This window comes from Hipposideros armiger, unplaced genomic scaffold, assembly GCF_001890085.2.
Source record: "Hipposideros armiger isolate ML-2016 unplaced genomic scaffold, ASM189008v1 scaffold_9, whole genome shotgun sequence".
Taxonomy (NCBI): Eukaryota; Metazoa; Chordata; class Mammalia; order Chiroptera; family Hipposideridae; genus Hipposideros; species Hipposideros armiger.
Genome location: NW_017731359.1, coordinates 3,694,745 through 3,712,484, shown reverse-complemented (window position 1 = coordinate 3,712,484; position 17,740 = coordinate 3,694,745). Strand labels below are relative to the sequence as shown.

Sequence of the window (17,740 nt, the reverse complement as noted above, 5' to 3'; positions counted from 1 at the left end):
CCCCCGGCAGGAAACTTTTATTGAGCTGTGTAATTTACTTTTTTTAGTTTTGAATGATATGAATGTATTAAAGACTTAAAAAATTAAATTTAAAATTGTCCCCTTTACTACCCCTTTTTAAAATTTGGTATTTTTAAATATTTTTTAAATATTTTTAAATATTTTTAAATATTTTAAATATTTAAATATTTAAAACATGGTATTTTTAAAATTTATTAATTTATCACTTAATCCATAGCCATTGTTTACTGCTCTAGACACATCCCTAAGGAAGTTCCTGCTTAAATGTGGATGATGGTAATAAAAAGTACATGAATGCAAGTGAGTTATTTCCAATAAAGATTACTTTAAAAATACATTAGAAATTAATCGCAAAGGAGCTTTCAGTGCTTTACTACTCATCCTCTACAGACCAGACAAAGGCCACTGACCAAAGGCAGTTGGAACATTCTGAGGGCAAAACCAGACTAAAGGAAACTTCGTGATAATGGAAACTTTATGATTTTTTAAAGTGGCCTTTTGCCCAGTAGATTGTAGTAAAAACAGTGACCTCATCCAGTCTCTGTACTAGATTATCTGTATCAAAAAGAACCCCTTTCAGATGTAAAAGTACAGCATAGAGAATATAGTTAATAATGCTGTGACAACTTTGTATAGTGCCAGGTGGGTACTGGACTAATCGGGGAGATTACTGCATAAATTATATGCTCATATAAATGTCTAACCACTATGCTGTACACCTGAAACTAATATAAAATAATATTGAATGTCAACTATAACTGGAAAAAGTAAATTAAAAAAAAAAGAACCCCTTACACTCTAAAGAACTTTTAAATTTTAATGTCTTTTTATATCCTTTCTTTCATTGGCTCCACATCTGGGACATATTGTCGCTTTTTTATGTTTTAAATCCGTCTCCTTCCCCCTTTTCATGCCCTTCCCCTAACCACTATCCACATTTCTAACACTGTATCTAAAGTTGTCTGTTTTTTCTTCAACAGCTTTATTGCAGTACAACTCACATACCATATAATTCACATATTGGAAGTGTATAATTCCATATCTTTTAATAGAGTCACAGGGTTCTGCAACCATTGTTGCAATCTAATTTTTTTCTGTTTTGTCCATTTATTTTGTTCTTTAGATTCCACATATAAGTGAGATCATATGGTATTTGTCTTTCTCAGTCTGACTTATTTCACTTAGCATAATACCTTCTAGGTCCATCCATGTTGTTGCAGATGCAATCTAATTTTATAATATTTTTGCCACCCCCCCAAAAAAAATCCTCATACCCATTAGTAGTCATTCTCCATTCCCCTCAATGCTTTCAAACCCTGTGCAATCTACTTTCTGTCTTTATAGATGTGCCTCTTCTGGAAATTTCACATGAATGAAACCATACAGTACATAGTATGTTGTGACAGGCTTCTTTCACTTAGCATGATGTTTTCAAAGTACATCTGTGTCTTAGCATGCTGTTTTTACTGCAGGTAAAGTTGCACGTGAGCAAGATGACATGTACATTCATTGAGGTATTGAGCATAATGACAAAAGACTGGAAACAATCCAAATATATATAATTATATAAAATAAACTATGGTACAACTATAAATGAACTAGGTGACTGTAAAAAAACTCTCTTTAAACTGATGTGGAACGAGTTTGTGGAGAAATTGTTAAGTGAATAAAGCAACATGTACAAGGTGTGTATAATAAGTTACACTTTGTATAGAAAGGGAGGGGATGTGGAAAAGATAAATAAGAAAATAAAAGTTACGTGGAAGTTATTTGGTGAGATTAGCATATATACATACGTACATTTATATACACATATTTTTACTTTTTGAAACATGTGAATGTATTTATTACCTGTTACAAACAAACAAACAAACACCAGAAGGAAGAAAAGTGGATATTCTGAAACTAGGAAAAGCAACCCGGAGTAGAAAGCATTCTTGTTGATGGCTGTTTGCACAGCTATAGTTTCCTTCACTTCTAGAAACTGGGCTGAGCAGGTGGGGGTTGGGCTCCCCTGGCATAAGACTCAACAGGATGGCCTGGAGGAAGAGGCCACCCAACAGGCCTGGGAAGTCTGGCTGATCTGGGGTTGGAACAACTCGAATGCTTGCAGCCAAACCCTCCCTGAGGGTATAACCTGTAGGATGCGGGCTCCTAACTTTGTACCAACTTCCTGAAGCCTCTCTGACAGTGAATGGCCCAGGCATGGCCCTGAAAAGGGGAGAGTGTTGGACTGTGATAGCTTTCAGCGTTTGTCTTCCCTCTGGCAGGGAAAGAGAATAGTTTCCAGGGGAAATAATACATTGAGAAGGGCAAGAACCAATTTGAGGGCTACTTCACTATATTCCATTCCTGAAACAGGAAAGGGGAACTCTCCCCGCACCCCAAACAAAAGAAGAGTGTGAGAACACGGGGTGTGTTTGATGTCTGCAAAAAATGGGACAGAATCCTTGTTCCTTGCTCTGTTCTCAAGGAGCATGCACAGTGTTTTCCCTGACAGTTTCCTGTTCCAGTGAAACTATTTATACAAAAGCAGTGAAATGAACTTGCGAGGTAAATAATGACTCCTCTGGAACAGCATCTCATACACCTGATCCTACTATTACCTGAGATAAATTTCAGAGTGCACACCTGGACAGCAGTGGGGAGAGGATTTTCTAATATGTAAAAACAAGAAAAGTAAAATGTTAAAAATGTGTTATGTGTAAGTTCCATCTTCCTCTTAGAAACTAAGTTTTCTTAAGAGCTGAGTCTCATTTATAGCACCAGGAAATAATAACTCCAAAACAGCCAGCATTTACTGAGGACTCTCTGTGGCAGTAACTGTACTGAGTTTTGTATCATACTCATGTTGACACAGTACTTAGCTGTAATTATTCAGTAAATATTTATCAAAGAGCTTGAAAAAAAACTACTAAAGACATTAAAGAAGAGGAAATTACAGACAAATATTTCTCATGAATATGGATGCAAAAGATACTTTAAAAATAGTAGCAAATTGAATCCAACAATAAATAAAAAAGACCAGCATCATAGCCATGTGGGGTTTATCCCAGGAATGCAAAGATGGTTAGGTTTTTGAAAACAATTCAAAGTAATTAACCATATTAACAGAATAAAGGAGAAAAATCATATAACCATCCCAATAAATGCAGAAAAAGTATTCAACAGGATTTAATATCCTTTTATGATTAAAAAAACAAACTTGAAACTAGGAATATAGGGTAATTCTGCCTTCTATCTGATAAAGGGCATCTACCAAAAAATCTGCAGACAACATCATATTTAATTATGAAAGACTGCTCTCTCTCTCTTTCTAAGATTGGGAACAAGATAGAGATGCTTATTTCACCATTTTAATTTAATGTTGTTGTTGCATTAGAAGTCCTAGCCAGTGAAATAAGTCAAGAAAAAAAAAAAGGCACGCAGATTGGAAAGGAGGAAGTACAACTGCCTCTGTTAGCAGATGACATGATTGCTACATTTAAGCTTATTCTTAGAAACCTAAAAACAACCAGTAGAACTCTAAGTAAATTTAGCAAGGTTATAGGATACTAAGTCAATGTATAAAATCAATCATATTTCTCTATTATAGCTGTAAACAACTGGAAAATGAAATAGTTCTATTTTTAATAGCATAAAAATCACAAAATGTTTACAAATATATTTAACAAAAGATGTAGGGAGCCCTCTATATTGAAAACAACAAATTAAAAAAAGATTCAAATAAATATAGGGGTATACTGTGTTTGTGGTTTGCAAGACTTAAGGTTGTTGAGATGTTCATTCTCTATAAATTCATCTATTACCTCTTTTACAGAAATTAACAGGCTGATTTTTTTAAATAACCTTTTTATTTTGGGATAATTTTAGATTTACAGAAAATTGGCAAAAATAATACAGATTCTTTTATGCCTCTCACCCAGCTTCCCATTAAGTTGACATCTTACACATACTATAGTACGTTTGTCAAAACTAAAATATCAACACTGGTACATTACTGTTACCTTCATCTGGATCCAGTCCAGGATACCACATTGCATTTACCGGTAGTTGTATCTCCTTAGTCTACTTGGGTCTGTGACAGGTGACAGTTTTTCAGTGTGTCCTTGTGTTTTTTTATTTTATTTTATTATTTTTTAAGATTTTATTGGGCATTGGGGGAGGAGAACAGCGCTGGGGAATCGGGGAAAGGGAAACAGACAAGTTGCTGTCCTTTTGTTCTTCAGTCTAGTTGTGGAGGACGTCGCTTCACTGGCCCATGTTGTATTATCACTGCACTCTTCCCGGATGAGGCAGATTGGTCACCAGCCTCTGGATGGCGGCTCACAGCAGCTCTTGGCACCTCACACCGGCTGCTGGCCGCTCACGCTGGCTGCCGGCCACATGGTAGCTTATGGCAGCCCCCTGCAGCAGGGGCTGCAGCCTATGCCATCGTGGATGACTCAGGGCAGCCCTGCTCCAGGTCGAGCTGCTGCTCACCATGTTAGCTGCAGAGGGCAGTGTCACTGGCCCTCATGTGGGATCAAACCAGGGTCCTGCTGCTCAGAACTGGCATCCCAAGCCAGCTCTTAACCAACGCACCACTTGGCCGGCCCCCCTTGTGTTTCTTTAATCTGGAAATACAAAGGATCTGGAATTGCAGAAATAATTTTGAAAAATAAAAGCAAAGCTGAAGGAGTTACATTATCTGACTTCAAACCTTATTACAAAACTATAGTAATCAAAACAGTATGAAATTGACATATGGATAGACAAATCAGAATAGAAAGAAATGGAACAGAATAGAAAGTTCAGAAAAAGACCCACACTTGTATGGTCAATCAATTTTCAACAGAGACATAAAAACAATTCAGTGGGGAATTGTGTGTTCATCAGATATTGTTGGAACAACTGGGTATCCACTTGGAAAAGGAGAATGAGAAAGCTGCCTAACATTGCCAAGTTTGTGAGTGGTAGGGAGGGGATTCCAAGCTATACTTTCTGGCTAACATGTGCTATAAATTAGGAATATAAATTTATGATCAACACATTTAGGTCACAGTATTTTTCTGAATCAAATTCCATTTGAGGCCATACCTTTCAAAATGTCAATGTCATGAAAAAAGAAAGAGAGGTTGAGGAAATGTACCTGACTAAAGAAGACTAAGGATAGATAAATAAATACAATGCATGATTCTGGATTGGATCCTGGATCACGTAGACACACAAAAATTCCAGAAAGGACATTATTATCATTGGAAAATGATATGGACAGCATGTTAAATAATAGTTTTATATGAATGTTAAATTTCCTGAATTTGAAAATCATACTGGAGTTATGTAAGAGTATGTTTTTATTCTTAGAAGATACAGAATTATTTGGAGGTAAAGGGTCATGAGGTCTGCAAGTTATTCTGAAATGGTTTAACATTATTAACAACAACAATAATAAACATATATGGAAGAAATCAAATATGGAAAAGTATTAACAATTGGTGAATCTAAGAAGTAAAGGAGAGTTCATTGTGTTATCCTTTTTATAATTTAAATTTTTTAATATATATTTTTATTTTTTAATATATATTTTTATTTTTTAATATATATTTTAATTTTTTAATTACAGTTGACATACAATATTATATTCATTTCAGGTATATAACACAGTGATTACACATTTATATAACTTATGAAATGATCACCCTGATAAATCCAGCTACCCATCTGACACCATACATAGTTATTACAATACTACTGACTATATTCCCCATGCTATACTCTATATACCCACGACTATTTTGTAACTACCAATGTGTACCTCTTAATCCCCTTCCCCCTTTACTCATTCCCCACCCCCAATCTGGCAACCATCAAAATGCTCTCTGTATCTATGAGCTTGTTTCTGTTTTGTTTGTTTATCCTGTTCCACATATAAGTGAAATCATGTGACATTTGTCTTTCTCTGACTTATTCCACTCAGAATAATACCCTCTAGGTTCATCCATGTTATTTCAGATGGCAAGATTTTATTCTTTTTTATGGCTGAGTAATATTCCATTGTATATGCCGAATTTCCCCATGTATAAGATGCTCCCGTGTATAAGACGCACATTAATTTTGGGACCTGAAATTTGAAAAAAAATGTATTACATAAAGTTATTGAACTCAAGTTTTATTCATTATAAAATTCATACAACTCCTCATCACTTTCAGGAAATGCAAGTAAAAAATCTACAACCACTGTATAAGACGCACCCAGTCTTTGGACCCCAATTTTTTTGAAAAAGGGTGTGTCTTATATATGGGAAAATACAGTATGTACCACCTCTTCTTTATCCATTCCTCCACTGATGGACACCTGGGTTGCCTCCATATCTTGGCTATTATAAATAATGCTGCAATGAATATATGGATGCACATGTTCTTTCCAAGTAATGTTGTGGGTTTCTTTGGATAAATACCCAACAGTGGAATTAATGGGTCTTTCTTTGTATGTTGTTACAGCCTTTGTTTTAAAAGCTTTGTGAGGATGGAAACTTAAAGGCCTCTAGAGGTCTAGACTTCGTAACTTGTGCAGCACCACTTCTGCCACAATCTTTTGTTCAAAGGAGCAAGGCAAGCGAAGATTCAAGGTAAGGAAGAGACTCCATGTCTGGACTGGAGGGAATCTTTTTAACAAGGCCGTCTCAGGTAACCCATGCACACTGGGGTTAAGTGTGAATTACTTATTTAAGAAATGTGTTCACAGCTGTGACCCATTGCATTTGGCACAAATCTTTATTTCTAAACTTATATGCTGGATATGTAAATGTTTTTGTTTCTTTCAGAGGGCTTTTTTAAATGTCACCTTTCTATCCCCAGACCTATCACAATACTTGTGACAGAGTTAATATTCAGTAAATATCTTTGAAGTGAATGCAAATATTTGAATCTAGAGTTTGTGGAATATTCTAAAAACCATATGGAATTGCTCTCATAGTTTCATAATAATTAGGGAGGTAAGATATGGAAAAGTAAGATTTACAGATACAGGGGTTTCCTGAAATAGCAATATGCTTAGGTACTATAAGGAGATGGACCCACTGCAGCTCAGAATGGTAGGAGAGTTTGTGAAGTAGGAAGAATCTGAGGAGGAGTTTGAGAGGTGAGCAGGCATGGGAAGGAAGGGAAGGAAGAGGGTGTCTTAAGCGGGTGGGCCTGGTATAACCACAGGTGTGGCTTTACCACTAGCAGGTTTAGGAGTCAGTGGCTGGTGCATGAGGCTTACAAAAGGAAATAGTGTAAAATATTTGTCAAAGAGGTTGCGGATGGATTGTGGAGAGTCTGGGAAAGTGACCTGATGAAAATGGTATTATACCATGATCAATTTGTCAGTTGTAATAGCAGTTAAAAATGACTACCTCACAAACTGTACATTAACCAAACCTGGGATTCCAAGATGCTGGGGACCTCTAGCCGGCATCAGTTGAGGTGAATTCTATTTTAGAAAACGTAGAAATGAAAATAGTGTAGATAAGTCCTGAACACCAAAGAATTTGTTTAAACATCAGATCCCCTCCCCCCAGGTTTATTGAGATTGTAACAGATACATAACAAAATCAGATTCTTAGTAGTGATAGAAATTTGGGATACTCCATACCCTACTCCCTATGCTGTCCCAGGGCCTCTGCCGTTACCCCACCTTTTCATGTATGTATTGATTACTATGTGCCAAGAGCTCTGCAAATACACTCTCTACTTTAATGGGCCAAACTTCTCTATGAGATTGAGGCTATCATGCCCATTTTACTGATGAAGAAACAGCCTTAGAAGGACATGATTCACCAGGTCTCTGAGTGGAGGCTACACACCAAAGATGTAAACCCGAGGCTGGAATCCAGGTCGCGCATGCAGTGGGGAAAAAGAGCGTGGCGCGACTCAGGAGGGACCCACGGCAAAGGGAAGGGAAACGGGAACATGGAGACTCAGCCCCCTCTTCCAGGACTCTGCAGGTCTGTACACCGAGTCATGGGGAAACCTCTCCTGCGTGACACATATTAACGCGTCTTCATTAGGGGCCTTTCCAAAATCACGGTATCTCATTGGGAGGATGGGCGATTTTGATTGGTTAGTTGGACCTCGAACCAGGCCTACGTCCTAAGGGACGGGCGACGAGTGGGCGGGATTTGAAACAATCCCTCGTTTTATTGGAAAAAAGAAAACAAACCAGGAACTATTCAGAAACATGATTGGCTGTTGCTCCCGACGCCTTGTGGGCCCTGGTTACGGAAGCCGGGGAGAGCTGAGAGCAGGTTCTACCTCAGGGAAGTTAGCAGTGTGAATCCGGATAGCGGTGAAGAGGTGTCTGGGACGCAATGGCGACTGTGGAAGCAAGCGGCAGCGATGGGAAAGGGCAAGGGGTAGAGACCCCCGTCACCTATTATCGTTTGGAGGAGGTGGCGAAGCGCAACTCCTTGAAGGAGATTTGGCTGGTGATCCACGGGCGAGTCTACGATATCACCCGCTTCCTTAACGAGGTGGGGCCCGGGAGGTGGGCGGCCCCTGGGAGCTGCTGGGATGAGGGGTGGTCGGGCCCGGAAAACTGCTAGGGGTGTGTGTAGAGGGAAATGAGATCAGGCTGAGGGCGATAAGGCGTTTGAAGGGGACCACAACCCCCCGAGAGGGAAACTGGGGGCGGGGTGGGCGCTTATATTTGCGTGCATTTCTAGCCAGCACTAAATTCTAGTGCCTTATAAATAATATCATGTATTACTTAACCATGCATTGAACACTCACTATGGCCAGGCTAAACTCTAAGCCAGTATGATCCCCATTTTACAGAAAGGGCAACTGAGCCTCAAGAGAGACAGGATTCTAAAGGTTATACGTTTAATAGCCTAGAGCCATTCGAACTTAGTTCTGAAGGGCTCCAAACCTGTGCCCTTTCCACTCTGCCTTCTGAAGTAATACCATTTTTGGCTTTCATTTTCTTGAGAAGCTGAGCTTCTCCCTCCTCCCCCATTATGCTGCGTTTATTTTTTTTTCTAATTTGAATTGACGTTAAGGCCAGAGGGTCACGAGTTGACCTTTTTTGGCCATTGACTCAGGTTCTGCCATCCTCTTAAATCTTAAAGGCATTGTATTAGATTTCGTTACACAAGTTCTCCTTGAGACTATGGTGCAGCTGAGTGATTTTTCTTTCGTTTTTTTTAGTTTAAGGACACAGGAGAGACGTTTAATTTGTTTAAACAAGAATTTTGTTGAGATGTCATTTTACATACAATAAGTTGTGTCCATTTAAAATACACAGTTGGAGTTTTGACAAACGTATTCACCCCATGTAATCACAACCCCAATTAAGAAAGAGCATTTCCATCACCCTAAAAAGTTCCCCCTTTCTCATATGCAGTCATTCCCTCCACCCCCAATCCATGAGGCTTTGAGATTTTATACATAAACATTTACCATATATCTATATATCTATACAATTTTATTTTGAGTTAGATTATTAATCTTGTGATTAATTCCTTTCTTGCATAATTTAACTGTACTGTAACTAAGAAAAAAGTTCCTTTCTATTTTCTGAAGCAAATATACTAGGAAAATTACTTTTTCTACTAATTTGGGGCCTAGGGGAGAGCTCTTTACATCCTCATTCATAAATCTATAAAAACATTTAAAATGTAAAATTTCACAAAAAGGACATTGTTTTTAATAAATCTTCCTAGTGGCCAGTAAGTTAACATCATACATTTTAGTAACTTCTTGCATTTGTATGGTATATGGCATTTTATGCTTTTAAAAATGCTTTCCCATTATTTCATCAAAGTAACTAGTTGAGAGTGACGTGGATAGTAGAGATCCTTATTTTAATAGGGGTACAAGAAACAGGTTCAGAGAGATTTTGGTCATAAAGTTGATTAGTGGCAGTCTAGTTTAGATATTGTCTTTAGATTTAGATTTCTCTTGTCTACATGGTATTACTTCAGAATTCTAGCCTTAGCTATGTCCTTTGGTGTATGCCTCATAATAAGTTTTAGTTGTGGATTGTAGCATATTAAAGCATAGTTCATAACAGGTAGGTAATGTTTTTCATTTGTGGTTTTATTTCCCCCAAATTTCTTCTTGATTTACTCAGAATACGTAATGAACTTAGAAGGAACACTCAGGGACATGAATTCAATCTTGAATTCTGAGTTGCTAAACTGGTTCATCACATGCTGGTGGAGCCAGAGACATCACAGGTGTGCAAAGGCTTCGCTGGAAGCTTGAGCTGCAGATCTTAACCTGCAGTTAGCCATTTTACTAACCTGTTCTCTAGTCTCTGTCCCTGTTTTCTTGTGCATTCCAAGCCTATTCATTCACTTACTCATTCACATATGTATCAAGTGTCTACCATGTGCCAGTTATCGTCCTAGGTGCTGAGGATACAGCAGTGGGTAATCAAACATTTAAGCCATCTATGGGAAGTGGATAATAAGCAGGGAAAATAACTAAAATGTATGCTGTGTTAGGCAGCGGTAAGTGCTAAGTAGAAAAATAGAGAAGAGGATGATGGATGTGTATGGGATGAGGGTGTGAGGATGAGGGGTTGCAATTTTAGGTATGATGGCCAGAGATGGTTTTATTAAGAAGATGTCTTGTAGTAAAGGCCAGAAGGAAGTTGAGGGAGCTAGCTAGCCATTTGGGTATCTGCAGGAAGAGCATTCTGGTAGAGGGAGGAAGTTCAAAGGCCTTGAGGTGTGGGGGTACGTGTGATGTGTTTGAGGAACAGTGAGGTAGGCCAGGCTGGACAGCGGTAAATGAGGTCAACACCATCAGGGGAGAGCAGATCGAGTACAGCTGTGCAGATCCTGGAAAGGATTTTGACTTTTGTTCTGAGAAGGGAAACTACAGCGGAGCAGAGGAATGACATGATGTGACTTAAATGGTTTAATAGTATCACTCTGACTGCACTGTTGAGAAGAGACTGAAGGAGGGCAAGGGCAGAATTGAGCCCAGTTAGGAGACTGAGCAAGAGATGATGGCATGGACCAGGGTGGTGTCAGTGGGGGTAGTGAGAAGGGTCAGATTTTGGATGTGTTGCAATGGTAGAGACAGTAGGGTTTAATGATTTGGATTTGAGGAGTGAGAGAATAAAGAGTCAAGGATGACACCAAAGCTTTCGGCCTTCAGATCTAGAAGAATATGGTTGCTCTTAGATGCGATGGGGAAGACTTAAGGAGTTAGATCTGTTTTATAGCCACCTTCTTCCACATTTTAGATATAGTTTGGAAGGATTGGGAATTGATGTAGGGAAGTTAGAACAGGTACCTTTTTTATGGAACTCAGGTTAATTTTTTCATATTTGAATAGGTCATACAGATATACAGTGAAAAGCTTTCTTCCCATATGCCCAAAGTGAACTACCGTTGTTTATGTACCCTGCTAGAGCAGGGGTCGACAAACTTTTGAGACGGAAGAGCCAATCCTGTCCCTCCCAACAATTTAAAAATCATTCGAGAGCCATAAAACAAATGAAATCACCATTATGTGAATAATATCCTTTAAAAATTTTATAAATGAAACTATGATAGTTTTATTTTCATTTTCAGTTTTACTTCAGAGCCACGTGTATATACCCAAAGAGCTGCATGTGGCTCGTGAGCCACAGTTTGCCGACCCCTGTTGTGGAGTTTTGTTTTGCATATATAAGCAAAAGTGAGCGTAGTCCCTCCCACTCTTTTTTTCACACAGGAGGTAGCATACTGTACACACTATTCTGTGCCTTGTTATTTCATTTAACTGTCCTCAGGAGTCTTTCCACATTGATACCTGGAACACATCCTTATTCTTCATGGCATTTGTTGTCTGGCTCATAATTTATTTAAGCAGTCTCCTATTGATAAACATTTAGGTTGTGAATAATATTTTGCTATCTAGGTTTTTTCCCCTCCAAGTAAACTATTGAAGTCGAATGTACATACACTGAAATGTACAGATTTTATAAATAGAGTTCATTGAGTTTTTGACAAATGTCTCACCTGTGTAATCACCATCACAATCAATATATAGAACATTTCTATCACCTCTGCCCTCGTCCAACCACTGATTTGATTTCTAACACTGGAAAACTATGTGTACTCTTTTGTGTCTAGTATCTTTTTCTTAACATATCTGTGAGATTCATCTATGTTTTTTCTATGTATCAGCAATTTATTCCTATTTATTGCTTTTTATTTAATTGTATGATTATACTAAAATGTGTTTATTCACCTGTTGATTAACATTTGGGTTGTTTCTATTTTTTTGGCTATTATGAATAAAGCTGCTGTGTACTTTCGTGTATAAATCTTTGTGTGGACATATGTTTTCATTCCTCTTGGGTAACTATCTAGGAGTGAGATTGCTGGGTCATATGTTTTGTTTTTTAACTTTTTAAGCAACAGCCAGACATTTTCCCAAAGTGTCAACATCATTGTACACTCCCACCAGCAATGCCTGAGTTTTCCAGTTTCTCCACATCCTCATTGACACATAATATTTGTCATTTTACTTTTAGCTATTCTAGTGGGTGTGTACTGGTATATAATTATTGTTGTAGCTTGCATTTCCCTGATGACTAATGATGTTAAGCATCTTCATGAGCTGTTTTTGCCATTAGGTATGTCTTTTTGTAAGGTGTCTGTTCAGTCTTGCCCATTTTATAATTGGGTTGTTTGTTTTCATATTATTGACTTGAAAGTGTTCTTTATATATTGGGTTGTCGGAAAAGTCATGACGCATTTTTGCAACAACAAAAATACGTCTTGACTTTTTCGACAACCCAATATTTTGGACGCAAGTCCTTTCAGATATATGTATTGCAAATATATTCTCCCAGCATTTTCATTTTCTTAAGTATCATTTGAAGAGAACGTTGGTGAATTATATATGTGAAGTATAATTCTAATGGCTGAGTTCTGGCTTTGGTGTCTTAAGTGTCTGGTTTAGGTTCCTACTTTACTACTTAATAGTTGTGTAACCTTGGACAAATAGGCTCTGTAAAGGCCCTTTCCATCTGTAAATGGAGATAATGGTTCCTAATCCACAGGGTTGTTGTTGGAATAGTTGATTTAGATAATGCATCTTGTGGAATTAAGAAATCTATAGAAAGAGTACTCTCTTTCCAAAGAAGGCTAGGATTAAGATGAGGTGAAATTTAATCTCCAGCACTGTCCAGATGAGAGGCCCTGATCAACAAATTGACTTTCACTTATTTATTCATTTTGCCTGTGGGCATGGGTGAGCACATACCAGAGAGGAAGAGAGAGCAGAGTGTTCCCTAGATCTCACTGTGTTCTAGGTGCCATGCTATGTTTTGGAATACAGCCATGAGTAAGAAAACAGTGCTACCTGTTCTTTTTTTTTTAAGTGGTGAAAGAGCAGTTTATTAGGAAAAAAAAGTACACCCCATAGAGATGGGAGCAGGCCCAAGCAGAAGGCAGCGCGGCTCAAGGGTCCACTATTAGAAGAAAAAGCACACTCCAAAGGGATAGGAGTGGGCCTGAGCAAAAAAGCGTGGCTCAAAAGGCTCAAAAGGCACTGTGCTCCCTATTCTTAGGGAGCTTACAGTCTAGTAGGGGAAGAAAAACATTAAATAATTGCAATTGTGATAAACACCATGAAGGTAGATAAGGAATTATGAAAATGTATAGCAGTGGGACCTAATCTGGTGGGTTTCAAGTTATGTTTGGATCTGCAGACCTGAACTTCAGACCCTGGGCAGTGGTGACTTGGCCTCGTTGACACCTCTGTTTCACCAGGCTCTTTTCTAACCAAAGGCAAATACCTATGAACCTTCACCATTTCCTCCTGTTCACCAACCAGGTTTATTATCTTTCTCTGTCCTGTCAGACAGGATTCTAGGAAGTAGTTTTTGTCCTTTCCAAAATTTTAACCTCTATATCTTATTTTGATGAGTTATTCCACTAATCTGTTTGGCTAGAGGTCCCTGTTTCCATCACTTGGGCCTAATGCAGCTTCCGTAATCTTAATGTTTCTAGATTTCATTTTCCAAGGCAGGTGGTCTTTAGCCTCTCCCTAGGATTTCCACCCACAGAGAATTTGTAATTTTTTCCCAACGAGATTTTTATTCTGTAACTGTTTGTCATTCTTCACATTCTCCTCTTTCTGCCCATCTGTTCCCTATCCTTTCTATAGAATTAGTCATCTGGAAGTATTATTTTCTGTTAGTAATTCGTCCCCTTTTCTATATTAAAACATAAAATTTCTGTTCTCTTTTCAATAATACTTAATAAAGTAAATGAAAAGGAAAATGCCAACATGCTTCCCCTGCTCCAGACCACATGCCCTTTGGGCAGTTGAACCAACTAAATTTTCACAAGAGACATTACAAAATTTCCTTTGTAAAGTGTTTCACTTGATTATTGCTTGACTGAGATAGAAATGAATCGATCACATTGTTTTATCTCTTTTGACAGTTTATTTGGAACATTTTGTATTTGTAATATTGTGTAATTGCTTATATAAGCAGAGATAAGGTCTATTAGTCTTAAAACACAAAGGCTATCCAGGTCAAAAGATTCTTTTTGCAAATACATAATGAGTTACATTCATTAAAAGCAAAGCAGGTTCTAGGGAAATAAAGGGGAAATGTACTACCTTATATTAGGTTTATTTAATGAAAATGAGGAATTCATGATTGTCCAATAGATTGGAATAGTGTAGCAACCAATCTAGATGACTGAGGATAATCCCCAAACTCCTTTGGTTTTACTTGTTTTGCTGTGATTCTGACAAAAGCAAATTTTTGGCTTATATTAATTATTGGTATGTAGACCAGCTTTCTTCTTTTTTTTTTATTGTGGTAAAATATAATGTAAAATTTGCCATTTTATTTTTGACAGTAGAATTCAGTGGCATTAATTACATTCACATTGTGTGTAACCAACACCACTATCTAGTTCTGAAACTTTTTCATTATCCCAAATGGAAACTCTGTAACCACTAATAACTCCCCCTTCATTGCTCTACTCAAGTAACTTCTAATCTACTTTGTGTCTTCATGAATTTGCCTATTCTAGGTACTTCATTAAGTGGAATCATGCAATATTTGGCCTTTTGTGTCTGGCTTCTTCCACTTAGCATAATGTGGTTTTTATTTTATTTTTTATTGTGGTAAAATATACATAACCTAAATTTTACTGTTTTAACCACTTTTAAGTGTACGGTTTAGTGGCATTAAGTATATTCACATTGTTGTGCAACCATCACCACCATCCATCTCCAGAACTTTTTCATCTTCCCAAACTGAAACTCTGTACCCATTAAACAATAATTTCTTATTGCCCCTACTTCAGTTTTTCATACTCTGCTTATGGACATTGGGCTGTTTCAAATTGAGGGTCATAATGAATAATGCTGCTATGAACATTTGTGTGTGTGTGTGTGTGTGTCTAAGTACATTTATCTATACACTTTTTGCTTGGGTATATACTTAGAAATTCCATTTGGTTTTTTTTTTTTTAAAGATTTTTATTGGGGAAGGGGGACATACAGTTTTTACAGGACCCATCAGCTCTAAGTCAAGTTGTTGTCTTTCAGTCTTAGTTGTGGAGGGTGCAGCTCTGCTCTAAGTCCAGTTTCCGCTTTCAATCTAGTTGCAGTGGGGCAGGGTGTAGTCCACCATCCCATGCGGGAGTTGAACCGGCAACCTTCTTGCACACTGAGCCATCCGGCCGCCAGTCGGGTGCCGTGTTCAATCTTAATTGCCCGGGCTGGGGGTGGGGGTGGGGGTGAGGGGGTACCATCTCATATGGGTGTTAAACCGGCAACCTTGCTGCTAAGAGCACACACTCTCACCAGCTCAGTGGCAGCTCAGCTCTGGCGCAGTTCACTGGCCCATGTGGGAATCTAACTGGCAACCCTGTTGCTTAGAGCTTGTGCTCTTAACCAACTGAGCCACTCGGCCAGCCCTCCATTTGATTTTTTTTAATTGAAAATTTTATTGAGATAACTGTAGATTCATAAGCAGTTTTAGGAAATAATGGAGAGATCCCTTGTACCTTTTACCCATTTTCCTCCAATGGTCACATTTTGCAAAATTAGTACAGTATCATAACAGCAGACATTGATATAATCCACAGATCTTATTCTAACTTCTGCAGTTTTACTTTTTACATTTGGTTTGCCTTTTAGAGAGAAAACAGGATGGTTTAATTTGTAGAGCCAAGAGTCATTTATTTTTTATTACAGTACTCAACATGCAAATTATAGCTACCTCTTGATAAAGAAATGACACCCTGCCACTTCCCTGGAACATTTAATCCAGATAGAATTATTCCTGGACAGCCCTTATTTATGTATCTGTCAGCAATTGCCCTTTCTCCCTTCTAATAATGATACATAAACTCTCTTATCTGCAATAACTGGGTCTTTAGTTCAATTGACTATAGAACTATTGATTTTTTTTTTAGTGGATTTGACAGTCTAAATTCCAGATTAAGAACCTCCCATTATTTAACCAGTTTTGATCACCCTGCAGGCACTTGAGAATCCAGCAGTGTCTCAGGTCACTGTTTCCCTCTGGGCAGTATTAAGAGATACGGAAGGTTTGCTGAGTCTCTCCTGGCCCTGAGTGGTCACTCTGAAAACTTTATTTGAATAAAGTTTTGACACATTTGTCTTTATGTCATTCTGTACACTCAAAATGAATACAGGGAGATTTGTTTTGCCCATCCATAGTTTGCAAATTTTCAGTAATGAAAAATATGATTTTTGTAAAGGAAGTTATAAAAATACTAGCACATAAATTTTACAGGGAGTTTGGATCCCAAGAAAACACGAGTTTACTGTGGTTAGAAGCTGCGCACATGATAATTAGGTATAATTGACAGTGTTTCTGCCAAAGATTGAATTTTTGCTATGTTTTTAGATATTAGTACTAGCTTGAGTTTTCTGATTTCTTTGCCGTTCACTTCTCCAGTCAGCAGAAGGAAATTTTAGAACATTTAAAAAATAGCTCTTTCCCTATATGTCCCCCAGCTCACACTCCTCATTTCATCTAGTTTCAAAAATAAAGGGGAACCCAGCTCAGACAAGAAGGATCCTTGCTGCATGCCATGCCCACCAGCTCATGCATTCTTCTTTTTATTCTGAGAGGCTTCACCTCAAACCGAAGTTACAAGGTTAAGGCTACCCCCAGTTCCCAACGGAGTTAATCCCTGCTTGGTCATCAAAAAATAAGTCTGTAATAACTTTTGGAACGTGCTTTTTTAAAGTGGAGATCTTTGACCATAAACTCCTCTTTGACATAATCTAGTGTCCATTGGTGATCCATTTGCTCCAAAACTTTCCACTTCATTTTAAAAGTTTTGTTGGCATCTGGAGGCATGGCCATGGCTGCTCCAGTCATTGCTCCTGCATCGTTCCTGATTGGTCATTGTTATTATCTTGGCCCAGAATCAGAGAGAGTAAGTTCTGTGAAGCCCAAATACATAGCAGAGGTACCAGGATGCAGCTAATGTGAGTAGTTTGATTCCTTGCTGTAGCATAGGCTTAAAATAGGGTCAGTGGACATATGATTATGGTTGTGACAAAGCCTGAGAATGTCATGGTGACCCATCCATCAATAAGAATCATACGTTACCGTATTTCCCCATGTATAAGATGCTATCATGTATAAGACGCATCTTAATTCTGGGGCCCGAAATTTGAAAAAAAATGTATTACATAAAGTTATTGAACTCAAGTTTTATTCATCATAAAATTCATACAACTC

General features: G+C 38.0%; 1 protein-coding gene, 1 long non-coding RNA gene and 1 pseudogene across 2 annotated transcripts in view; 1 reads left to right on the top strand and 2 right to left on the bottom strand.

Annotated features, from left to right (window-relative positions):
* Window positions 1-6,025: 6,025 nt before the first annotated feature.
* LOC109389267 (uncharacterized) lies at window positions 6,026-8,066 on the bottom strand. The gene is made up of 3 exons (XR_002125367.1): window positions 7,851-8,066; window positions 7,426-7,477; window positions 6,026-6,124 (listed from the first exon to the last, which is right to left on the bottom strand). It is a non-coding gene; the product is annotated as an uncharacterized LOC109389267 (long non-coding RNA).
* A 199-nt stretch (window positions 8,067-8,265) lies between these two features.
* Window positions 8,266-17,740, top strand: part of CYB5B (cytochrome b5 type B) — a 29,336-nt gene continuing 19,861 nt past the window's right edge. Inside the window, exon 1 of the mRNA XM_019654592.1 lies at window positions 8,266-8,516. Coding sequence (XP_019510137.1) covers window positions 8,355-8,516 — 162 coding nt within the window. The 5' untranslated portion in view covers window positions 8,266-8,354. The remainder of the gene's footprint in view (window positions 8,517-17,740) is intronic.
* The window catches only part of LOC109388706 (ER membrane protein complex subunit 3 pseudogene), a 3,567-nt pseudogene continuing 3,021 nt past the window's right edge, over window positions 17,195-17,740 (bottom strand).